Source organism: Haemaphysalis longicornis, unplaced genomic scaffold (genome assembly GCF_048455015.1).
Source record: "Haemaphysalis longicornis isolate Haplotype H1 unplaced genomic scaffold, Haemaphysalis longicornis Haplotype H1 scaffold_1, whole genome shotgun sequence".
NCBI classification, from domain to species: Eukaryota; Metazoa; Arthropoda; class Arachnida; order Ixodida; family Ixodidae; genus Haemaphysalis; species Haemaphysalis longicornis.
In genome coordinates, this window is record NW_027526203.1 from 470116891 (window position 1) to 470129148 (window position 12258).

At 45.5% G+C, this 12258-nt stretch overlaps 1 protein-coding gene across 1 annotated transcript; it reads right to left on the reverse strand.

The window, feature by feature from the left end:
* Positions 1–455: 455 nt before the first annotated feature.
* Ublcp1 (Ubiquitin-like domain-containing C-terminal domain phosphatase 1) lies at positions 456–12201 on the reverse strand. Its single transcript, XM_077688166.1, has 7 exons — positions 11974–12201; positions 11131–11430; positions 10202–10300; positions 7343–7479; positions 4759–4872; positions 2584–2714; positions 456–848 (listed from the first exon to the last, which is right to left on the reverse strand). Exons 1-7 carry the CDS (start codon positions 12143–12145, stop codon positions 671–673), a joined length of 1131 nt encoding a protein of 376 aa, XP_077544292.1. The 5' UTR covers positions 12146–12201; the 3' UTR covers positions 456–670.
* Between the last annotated feature and the right edge of the window lie 57 nt (positions 12202–12258).

Genomic DNA, 12258 nt, shown 5'->3' on the forward strand with positions numbered 1-12258 from the left:
GGTGGTGGCAAGCCACCATTACACACTACGGAAGATGCAAAATGGAGAACAGAAGCTGGATTCTGTTGGATTGTTTCAAGACATGCATTGGACTGAGAAGTTCCTGCTCCCAATGTTGCCGCATACTAACGAAAATTTGCTCGATTTGTTGCAATTTCATGCAATACACTGAAACTTGATTGTTTCGTTTTTTTAGGACTTGTCATGAATTTTAGTTTACACTTACAATCCACGACAAACACACTAAATTCTTGCGTAAAGGCAGAGCCACTGATTATCACCATGAAATTTAAGGGTTGTCGAGCACCGCCAAAAATTCCAGAGCTTTCAAGAGCCTTGAAAATGGCACTTCTAAATTCAAGGGTGTTCAAGGTTTCCAAGGACCTTTGCGAGCCCTGCACAGCGTATTGACACAGTGCCCCTGTAACCCTGGCAGTCCATGACAGTACACAAGGGACAGTGGTCACAGGAATTTCATTGTTGAGACTCGCAGCAGGTACACCGGACAAATGTTTATGTAACAAATGAAAAGAGCCCTCTGTAACAATTTTCACACTGCAGTGCCGCACATCACAGAAACGTATGTGGTGGAACAATGAGCTTCTCCCCTCGAAACACAACACAGAGATGATGTCCAATGCAATAGCCATTCAACAGCAATGCACATGCTTCACGCCTTTGGCTCCTTGCTTCCCTCTTCGGAGGGGCCCGGCTCGGATGGCTGTGCCTGAGCCACCGCCGCCTCGGGAGGGGCCACGGCTGCTTCCGGCGGGGGCACCGTCTCCTCTTCCGTCGGACGGGCTTCGGCTGGGTTGTTCTCGCACGGCTGCAGCATCTTTGGCACAAAGCTGGAAACACGAAGGCAGCGCGCGCCTGTTAGCAACAGTGCTGCCTCCTCTAAATCCTGCCCTAAATACGTTCCACAGCATTACCCACAAATGTAGTGTGGTATCTGGGCTCAAGCCAAGCCTTAAAAGGCAAGCTGAGGACAGAAGAGTGACAACTGAAGAACCAGCGGTGTTACTCGAGGTGAGTGCATTCGTTATTCAACAAGGCAAGAACGCCCGAACGAAGAGTCATCACCTGCCAGCAAAGTCAGGAAAGCCAAGTGCCACGTGGCACGCAAATGACGCTCAGTGGCCTTGCTCCTCAGCTTGCTTTCTGAAGGGGCCTTTCCCCTTCCCTTCATAAACCCTTTAGAAGCACAGAGCGTTGCGACTCAGTAAACTTCCCTTCGACAGGAGTCTCCGAATGCCTTTAACTCCAGGAACTCCATAACAACGCTGGTAGAGTGCAAGGACAGATTTCCCAGGCAACCCTTTACACCGCAAGTTAGCTATAAGTTCCACAGTTGGCGTGGTTGTTAGGCCTTGCTCAGGTTCATTCCAGAATACTGCAAACATTATAAGTGATACGACAGGAACTAACAAAAGCGCTATTTAAAAGAGCTTGGCCCTTTGCAGTCCGCCACTGCTACCCACTTTCCAGCCGTTCCGGTCCGCAGCTATTTTGCTAGTTTCTGGCGCCGCGAAGAAAAACGCAACTGTGCAGGAAAAACTCACAGGATAGTTATTTTTTTATATGAATTCTGCTGGCAACTCCTTTACCAACATTTGAGCGGCCAATTATGCAAGAACGTACTAAATATAGTAGTAGGTAGATTAAATAAGTCCTTAGCCACCTGTCGTGTGAGACCATCTACTGGGCCGGCATTTACTCGTACCCCGATCATACGACACCCCAGTCATACGATGCTTTCGCACAATACCTTGAAAGTCATAGTGTTGGGGTTCCAGTGTACCTAGATTACTTATTTGAAGTTTGCGATAAAATTGGTGCCATTGTTATTGCAACAAAGCAGTCCCTTTAATGAACCGAACTAGTGTTTTTTCGTCATGGCCTCTTTCAAAGGAAAAAAAATGTTTGCCCTCTTTTCCTCATGCCTTGCTGTACTTGCAAAATAATTAAAAATTGTACAATTTGGGCATAACCAACACATCGAGCAGGTTTTGATCAAAGCAATTAAAATGAAAACAATTCGGCTAGGATCACTTACACATGCTGGTACTGCCTTGAAGGCATTATTCTTATGCAAATCAGCATAAGAAAAATTGCACAAGACAATGAAATAGCAGCACCAGGCGTGGCCAATGTTACGGGTTGTTTTCCTTACTTGAAACCCTAGCAAAAATTCCAATAGAAATTTGTATTTGTCCAATGGAAGTAATGCACTGGTTCTATAGGTCAGGCTATCGGTTCTATTTGAGTATCTATAGGACCAATACAATATCTATTGGTCTGCTAGAGACACAAAATCTAGCAGAACAAAAGTACCCCTCAAACATGTTTTTAATACAAGAGGATGCAAGTTCAGTTAATACATTTAATTACGGGGCAATTTAGATGATCACTGAGTATTATTCTTATAACAGGCAATATTTTGAGCTGCTCAGGCAGTGATTTGAAGACGAGCTTGTAGCCCACAGCTAGTGCTTGCAGGGCTTCACCAGCAGTTCCAAGTACCCAGAAACAAATTGGACAAAGTTTCGAAAAACAGAGGGAAGGGGGGGAGCCAAAACTTACGTCTCCCAGTGACGGTGGTTCAGGGTTGTGAAGTCATCCAGAGAGGAGGCTATGTCTTTCAGGTAGCGAGAGAGACGAAGCAGCTCCCGATCAGTGGCTCGGTGCCGGTGAGCATGGCGGAAGGGCCTCACCTGGGGAGGAGACACAAGCACTGAGTGGCAAGCACGAGCACGCAGGGCCCAAAGTGCCACCGCCAAAATGGGGAAAGTCCAGGCAGCAACGGCCAACAAAATCAGCAGGAAAAAGTTACGAGGACTCCTCGAGCTGCAGCAAATGCAAAGGCATCAACGTTCAATTGCTGAAGGTGTCCTTTCATTATTATCCTTTCTCCCCTTTGCATTTTTCTCTTCTCTCCATTACTGTGAGTGCGAGCACTGGCAGATCTCCCTTGTCGGCCCTTGCTCCGCCTTACGACATGCCAAGCTTTGCCAAAAGCGAACTCTAACGTCGCCAACCAGTACCTGCAGCTTGACGTATACCGAAGTGTAACATTAAAGGAGTACTGACACGAAAATATTAGGCTCCACTTTTACTGCTTTCATCGATGCGTAATGGTCTGGCCAATTCGAAACAGCACTTTAAATACTTCAGCACGCAATAATTAATTTCATTGAATGGCCTGAAAATTGTTTGTTTCAAATTCCCACGCTTTCATCCCGAAAAGCGCATATGACAGAATCCCGGCATGACCTCACCGCTTTGTGCGGATGCCAAAACACTGCGAAGGCCGGTGGGGGCGTTTCGACCACACCGCCACCAGAGGGCCGGAGCTGAATGGCTGAGCTGCCTGAAGGTGCTAGGCCTACCATTGCGGCGGAAATTCGATGACGCGCGCTTTCAATAAAAGTCCTTGATTGATTGATTGATTGTCGGGTTTAACGCGCCGACGCAACGCAGGCGATGAGGCGCGCCGTAGTGGAGGGCTCCGGTTTAATTTTGACCACCTGGGGATCTTTAACGTGCGCCGAAATCTCGAACACACGGGCGTTTTTGCTTTTCGCCTCCATCAGAAAAGCGGCCGCCGCGGCCAGGAATCGAACCCGCGACCTCGTGCTCAGCAGCGCAACGCCTTAGCCACTGAGCCACCGCGGCGGGTAATAAAAGTCCTGATGGCGACTTCTATTGCGATTTCAGGCTATATTATCGCTTCCTTTCCCATGTGCAGAACTTTATTTTTGCCAACAGTGCCTTTATGGGCAGCGGTTATGCCTGTAGCTCTGGCTTCGTGCACCCGTTTGTGAATGCGCCGGCGCCTGCTCGCAGCCCACGGGGCTGCGCCGTCACGCGCGTGAAGCGACGTCACGAGTTTTTGACGAGCACTGTCGAGTCTTTTTTTTCCTCTCACTGAGTGATGTCACGCTGATGTCCATTTGCTGAGTGCCGCTTCGCGCGCTGCTCCGCCGGCGCGATAAATGAGATCTCATTGAAGTATGTTCTTCGCGTCGCAGGCCGCTCATATTTCAGCCAGGGTATTCTGTTGAGTAAAGAAAGCGAACTGTGCAATAAAATTGACGCTGAAAATTGGTGTCAGTACTCCTTTAAGTCTAACATCAGGCCAGCACATACCCTTGGGTCCGCACTGCTCCCGAGCCATCTGTTGCAGCAGTGCCGTATGATCACAGGTTACAGCGAGCGCTGCATCATGGCACTACTAAAGCCACACCAGCACATATCCGCATTTGCATCAAGGTTTGGAGTGCGCATACTTTGCTGTTTGCCTAACTGCCCCTTATCCAATTATTTATCAGGCTCACATTACTTATGTAGGCCTCAGAACGTCTCTAACACATTTCTAAGTCGAAGGCCAAAATGGACTCCCTGGGTACACTTTTAGTCACCTAGAGACATGGAACTGTAGTGGTGCACGAGAAGCGTGCTTGTCATGCATTCTGGAGGCCCTAAGTTCGATTCCTTCGTGGAGGCAATTTTATTTTTAACTCGATTTACTTTTAATCTCTCTGTTCCCTCAGAAATTTTGTGTGCCATTTCTCGCTTACGCAGGACACCAGGTTTTTGACCTATAAATTAATGTTTTTTTTTTTGTATGGTTGATACAGCCTGCAACAATGCCAGTTACAAACTACAATAAACTAATGACGCCAATACTGGCCACATGCTTGTGTATTCCCTCCGACACAGTGCATACTGGCCTCAGACTAGCACGTGCAGGCTCACCCTCAGTCCGCTCTGTGGGTTCATCAGAAAGTTCCTGCGAATGTCATCAATCATGATGGTGTTCTCAGGAGTGTAGTCTGGAATCTGGCCCCAAATGAGTGCAAGTGGCTTGACCTGGTAATGGAAAAGGGTCACTCAATGCATAAGCACTAGGATAACCGGGGGGAAAAACGAAAGAGCAGCTTTACAAATCAATGCACTGAAGTTTCTTTTTGGGTACGAAGGGTACATCATATCCGAGGGTCCAGACTAAAGCTTCCTAATGCTGTATTCGGTTGGTCGCGTTAGCCCACTCTGGAAAGCAACTGCACACTTTGATGGCCGAAACTCGAAGTATGTTCGGGTGGTTTTCTCAGGGCCGAATCCAAAGTGGGAGCGCCGGCTAAAGCATTTGGTTAGGATCAATGTTTATCACCCCGATTGGGGGTGGCCTCCGCACCGAAGTACTCTGAGCCAGAGGAACACAGCAACCAACCGACTTATACCCCAGCTACACTAGGGTCCGAATGTCATTTGACTCAAATGGGGTGCTTCGAATGCCATTCAGAGTCCGCCCTGCTACACTACAATTTCAATGGCATTTGAAAGCTTTAGCATTCGCTCGCCGTGCTGCATGGCGCTGTTGCTGTCGAGTTCTGTTTTTATACAATAATGCAACAATCAAATTTAGATACAATAATGCAACAATCAAATTTAGCGGCAGTCTTTCATATTAAAATGATATGAAATTACCAATAACGCAAAATTTGACATGGTTTTTGCTTCATTCTGAATCCCAATCGAGGTTTTTTGTGCTGTCTGGCCACACTGGATCGTTGCTTGCTCGCACTGGTGCTGAGAGTACGGAATTATTACATCTTGATATCACGATTTAAGTGAATGAGAAGTAAACAAAGTCCCACAATTAAGGGGGGAGGCTGGTCTTAGACAAAACTTTTTTATTCTTCAAGCTATTGAGATGAAAACTTCCAAACAGATGTACTTCAGCATTCTGATTTCAAATATCAATTTAGATTTTGGATATCGCAAGTAGTTCTAATTTCATACAGATTTCATTGTTAAAAGCCTATCCGCAATTTAAAAAAAAAATCTGCTTTAATGATGCTTCTAAACTGCACTTCATTGCATTGCTTAGCAACCAGGGAGTGCAATAAAAGTATTCCCATGCTTCTAGCCTTCCTACAACCAATTGTATGAGGGTTCAAACAACAAAGTTTGAACCCTCATACAACGAAGTTTGTTCAAACAACGAGGTTTGAACCCTCATACAATTGGTTGTAGGAAGGCTAGAAGCATGGGAATACTTTTATTGCACTCCCTGGTTGCTAAGCAATGCAATGAAGTGCAGTTTAGAAGCATCATTAAAGCAGATTTTTTTTTAAATTGGGGATAGGCTTTTAACAATGAAATCTGTATGAAATTAGAACTACTTGTGATATCCAAAATCTAAATTGATATTTGAAATCATAATGCTGAAATACATCTGTTTGGAAGTTTTCATCTCAATAGTTTGAAAAATAAAAAAGTTTGTCTAAGACCAGCCTCCACCCTTAAGAATATTTTCCTCGTTTTAAGTACGCCAGCAATGTGTTTGTTTATGCTGACTTGGAACGCTGTGCGCGAGAGTGCTAGAAATGGCATTTGAAATACCAAATGTCTTCCTCGGTGCTCATTTGGCTCGAATGTCATTTGAGCCGAATGGCATTTCAAAACCTAGTGTAGCAGCACAACTTGGCATTTGAGTCAAATGACATTTGGTTCAAATGACATTCGGACGCTAGTGTAGCAGGGGTATTAAACATAACATCCTTAATGTGCTCGGAAATCTTGCACACACCGGATTTCTTGCACAGGTTCAGCTGGTTTAGTTGCCTGTATGCAAACGGGACCCAAAACCATTCATCCTCATTGATAATAAAACAAGGTGTAAAAAAGGGGCACCTGGTGACATCAGCACACTTACTTTAGTAGCTGCTGTACTTAAAATGCTTTCCCAGTCTGCTCATACTGCTGTCTGCTACACGTATTATTTGAGATTAAAGACCGCAGATAAAAACACTGCCAAAGAAATGTACCAAGTACAACAAATAAATGTTGAGGAGCACTTGCAAGCAGGAAGACACTTTTCTAACCTTCTTATCATGAGAGTAAACTTGAGATTGTTACGCTTCCAATGCAAAGTAGAGTTGAAAATTTCACTGCCGAGTTCGACCCCCATGCAAAGCAATAGGTGGAGAATAAAAGCACTTTAAAAACCCATTTCTTGATGGCATGCCTTACTGGGAAGACTATTGTCATGCAGTCAATTCGGAACAAGCCATTCTGTTTGGGAGGCTTTACTGCTATTGATGTACGCGTACACAAAATTAAAATAATTTAGAAAGTAGTGCAGAGAAGTGCAGAAAAATTGAGCCAGTAGAGGAGTAAGTGCAAAAGCAATTGTAAGCACGACAGATTGCAAGCAGGCGCTCAAAGGGGAAGATGGGAAGTCAGGTCACGCCTATCTTTTCTCCGCTCGCTGCAAGGTAACCATGTGGCCCACGTAAAACTAAGTTGGGGAAACAAATGTCTGCAGTGAACTCACATCAACTAAGCCATATTTGGAAGTGTGCAGGCTGATCATGGCTGCCGAGTCCAGTATGAGAGCGACCTTGTAGTTGGGGTGGCGAGTCACACCGAGCTCCCAAAGCTTGGCATCAATCCACTTCATGTTAGTAGCCGCTGGAAGGAGCACAGCATGCTTTGAGAGACAAGCCTCCTTAAGCCATTTGCCTTACCAGATTAAAGGGGCCCTGCAGCACTTACCATCGACTACTAGGAATGTATTTTGGGGTAAAGTCTGTTGTCCCAGCAATCTCCTCCCGCAAGAATTAACTATCACCGAAACTACGCGCGATGAGAAATCGCGCATAATCGTTCCCTCTCAACTCGACCGCAGACAACACGACGAAAGCTGCGCACTCTCTCCCAGAGAGGGGGGCGGCTCGCGGCATTTTCTTCTGCGGTCTTCGATATATCACAGGCCAGTGAGTTTTCTCCTTTTCTCCGCAACGTGGAGGGTTCTATTTTCGGTCTGGTGGCACCAAAAAGCAGGCATGGGTGCCTGCTCACAAACAAGCGCTCGGGCTGGTAGGGCGTTTTTGAAGCAATAAACATTTGTTGTCGAGTGGTCTGGTTGAAAGGGAAGTATTGAGCTCATCACTCAAACTCCGCGCGCATTTAAAACACAAAAGAAATGGCAAAGCTGTGCCTACAGGTTCAGGCATAGAAGAGGTTCGTATACAGCGCCGAAGACGGCGGATCGTCACAGGAAATGCGAGAAATCAGCCGCGAAGTTGACCAATGACAGCCGATCAGATAGCCGCGGCCTCAATGATGTTGTTTAGGCCATCCCAGGGGTGCATTATGAGAACTGAAGAGAGCACGGTTGGTTTTTCACACCTTTCACAGCGATTTGCGCGCTCACCACTTCACGTGCACGTGTAATATTTGGCTCAGGTATTTCAGGTAGTGTAAGCTAAGCGTTGCGCAGGTTTACTTGCACTGCTCAAAGAGGGTTGCAGGGTCCCTTTAAGAAAAACACCGCAGGCATGCTGGCAAGAGTTAGTGTAACTTTACAGGCTCGAGTGGCAACAAATACAAGACACCACAAAAGCCACCACTCTTCCTCTACCTCATAAGGGTCATATGTACCTGGGGTCAACATGCTGACGGCATGTGCGATGCTAATAAGCCAACCTTGCTAAAGGCATTCACATAGACATCACATATTGTCTTTTTGCCCATTAAAACACAACTTCCTGGGAATAACAAAGTTCCTAAATTGTATGTTTTTTTTTATCTCTACGAAATGCTTGCAGTGCAATTTTTTGCTCCTTTGAATTGTAAACATGCTGCCATAGAACTGTACCGAAGGGGGCTGGGGCCTCTGTCAGTTTTTTTTAGCCTTTAGTCCTTGCCTCCCTCTTTGTACTTCTGAGGAAATAAAATCTTTGAACCTATGAAATTTAAGTAAAGCTGTAGACTGGGCTAGTTGGTAATTCATAGAGATCAAATGTAGCGCAGCAGAAACACACGGGGCGGAAAGAATACACACGGACGAGTGCTCACTTCCAAGTGGTTCTTTATTCACATGACGGCAAATATTATATTTGCCTTCATGTGAATAAAGAATCACTTGGAAGTGAGCGCTCGTCCGTGTGTATTCTTTCCATCCCGTGTGTTTCTGCCGTACTACATTTGATCACTCTAAAATTTAGCCTGAAGTGGAACAACGCATGACAGAGCTCCATGAATTCCAAAAGAAACTCTGAAAATTTAAAGGGGTGACGGCCCTACGGAGTCCACGAGGCCTTGGACGCTCCAGGACTTCTCCCCGCACTCTGCTTCCCGGCACAGTTATTTAGGACAGTCTGAAATTTTGAGGACTTTTTTTCCTTTTTCTTATTTTAGCTCCTCTTGTGTCATTTGGGACTGTGTGAACATCTAAAGCCATTGTTTTTTTGAAGCCCCTCATGTGAGTGTTTTCTTCTTTTTCCTTTTTTCCCCCCTACACTTATCCCTCTCTCTCCTTCCTCTCTATCTGCCTGTCATCCCCTTCCCTCACCAGCAGGCATTCTGGTGTCCACATCTAGGTGTGACAAATTCCTTTGCTGGTCGGCTTTCCTTTCAAGGTTCAATCCACCAAATTCATTCATGGCGCTCAGTGGGTCAAACTGGCCTTTTCTGTTCAAAAGGCACTGTGATGCACACAGTCGGAATTTCCTGACCAAACATGGAGGCTATTAGAGCACACTTCAACTCACAATTATTGTATAATACCTTACTTGCTAGCCAAAACCGCCACACTGTGAAGTTAGAATCAACTGAAGATGCTGGCTATACGCTCCCTAAGAGCAAGAAAAAAAAAAAAAAAAAAAACGCTCTTGCACCTGGGATGTTGAAGCCCTGCAAGCAGTGCTACTCCACCCTGGCACAACCCTTCAAACAATTTGTCACGAAATCAAAACCGACAAACATTTTAATGCAAAAGCATTGAATCGCTCAGTCAGCACAAAAGCCAGAGACGTTGAGTTGTCTGTAGCAGCAAAACAGCTCCTAAATTCCTACTGGCTGTGACGCGTCTTGCGATGCCATGTGCATGCCAAGGCATTGAGTCAACGCCTGGGCATGCTCAGAGCCACGTGTAAAATCAAAGAGCAGGGCTGCTGCCACCTTACAGCTTTGGTTAAACCGGTATATACCAGTGAACCAAGCTAAGTGAAATGCAGCCAAAAACCACCATGGAAAATAAGATAACACTTCCAACAGCTCTTGCAGGATGTGTAAAGAGCATACTGCTCGGGCTCAGAAACTAGTAGCGACCACACCGTGCAATAATTAGTGTGTGGTCAACATGCTGCACTAAATTAGGTCCAGTGAGCCATCAAGTGAAACAACTCACACCAAAAGGCTATGTCGTAGTCTTCATAGGCCGACATTAGGAACTCGTGGAGGAAGGGCCTCATCAGCTCACCAATTGACTGGGCCGTTGTTCGGTGATCTGCAGTCAAGCAAGTGAACAAGCAACAACTCAGGGCCTGAATGCAGTACGGCTTGAAATGAAATGTGGAAACATCAAAAAATGTTTCAATGAGAAGAAGTGAAGCAACTGTTGTCTATTTACTACAATGTGATGAATGGGCATTCCAACACCAGAGCACACTGAACAGGGTGTTCTGGTCTTAGAATGTAAGCGTAGAAATTAAGCTATCTTAAAGCCCACCAATTATACAACCATCCTAAGCGCTCTGACCTGAAAGAAAAAGCTCCAGCCCAAAGTGAGCACAAAACACAGAAGCAGATGTTAGTGTTCATACTCCTAAATTCTTCTGAAATGAGCAATTATAGATTGCCTCAGCACAACTTGCACTATTAGCTTGCTTGAGTGGCTGGCGTTTAAGCAGGCATCACTAATTTGCAAGGCGCAACACGTGTGTCCAACCCATGCAAGCTGGGCAAGCTTGCTGCAAACGCTCTTACCCCAACTTGACATGTAGCATTCTGAAATGCAGTTATCTGCGTGTTTTAGCATGTGGAACCTACGACCCCACATACAAGTTTAGCTACAACGGTGGTGAAAAAAAAGTTTTAGTTTAATAAAGTCGTTTTTCTGAGCTGACACTGGTTGTTGGGGAGAAGAGGAGATCCATAGTTTAAGTTGGAGTAATGCAAACAGAATTAAAAATTGCAGTACGTAAGAGAACTGTGAGAAAAATGCTTGATGCACCAACATATCAGAACGTGTTGATGTATGTCTACATGCACTAACTATACATACACCAATATGTCACCCAATGCAGTTTTGATTATACCAATGCTATCTGCACTTGCCAAAGATGGTGTAGTCGATGTCAAGAACAAGAAGTCGTTTTCCGGGCCTAGATTCGTTCAAACGCCTGATTTTGTAAGATTTGATCCGCTTGTTGATTTTGTTTAGAAACTCCTCCCGATTCTCGATCGGCACGTCCTTGTCGTCATCGTCATCGTCCAAGTCGTTGATCACCTCCGGCAGGTCCTCGGGCGGAGTGGACGCATCCTGTATACTTTTTTCCAGGCTACCGACCATCATGATTTTGGAGTTCGGCTCTAGCTTGAGATCCGTCAGCCGCACCCATTCTTGTATTGGCTTCCCTGGATAACAATCAGAGAATAGCCGAAACGACTATGTCAGTGCGATTTTCGATCTCTGCCAGACACTATTAGGCAATGAGCATCTTACCTCAGCTCGAACACCTGCATAGCGTAGTTTTGAAAATGGCCACACATTTGACACACCGCAGCGTCTAGGCATGACATTTCGAACACAACAAAACACATTGCGACTTTAATTATTCGCAAGACACTATTAGACAGTAAGTATCTTACCTCAGCTGGAACACTTGAGTAAAACCTGAATAATAACTTTACAGCGTTGGAAATGACCACACATTTGACACGACATTGCAGCGTCTAGGCATGACGTTTCGAACATAACAGAACACATTCACAACGAAAGCTCAAAATTAAACTTCAGGTAAAAAAAAGAATGTTTCCATTTCATTTTCCCCCAGCATAAGTGAAAACTTAGGCTAAAATATACTGACCAAAGCGTACAGAAGGTGCCGATGTAAACCTAAACACAACTTTCGAACGCGCAGCTGGGCAAGCGCGGGGGATGCAAAGAAAAATGCGTACCTTTGCACTTCACACCGACAAGTTTTTGACGTTCAGGAAGCACGCCAGTTCTCTCATAAATAACATTCTTCAGGTCTATCACACAGGCATGCAGCGGCATATCTGGAATTAAATATTCTTTGCCAGCCCATTTCACCGTCAGGTTCACGGTCGACATCCTACTCCGGCTCATCCTGGATCCCGCTGGAGATAATAATGATGATGATGGCGGATTCAGCGGCTCCGCCGGCTTCTTCACTAGATTATATAACGAGATAATGCTCGTGCGCGACAAGCGTAACGAGC

Excerpts from the sequence above, each read along its gene's own strand:
- Ublcp1 (XM_077688166.1), bottom strand. The coding sequence starts at position 12,145 with ATGAGCCGGAGTAGGATGTCGACCGTGAACCTGACGGTGAAATGGGCT. Across the intron at positions 7,480-10,201 it reads CTACGACATAGCCTTTTGGT|CGGCTACTAACATGAAGTGG; the intron begins GTGAGTTGTTTC and ends TGCTCCTTCCAG. Across the intron at positions 4,873-7,342 it reads CCAAATATGGCTTAGTTGAT|GTCAAGCCACTTGCACTCAT; the intron begins GTGAGTTCACTG and ends TTCCATTACCAG.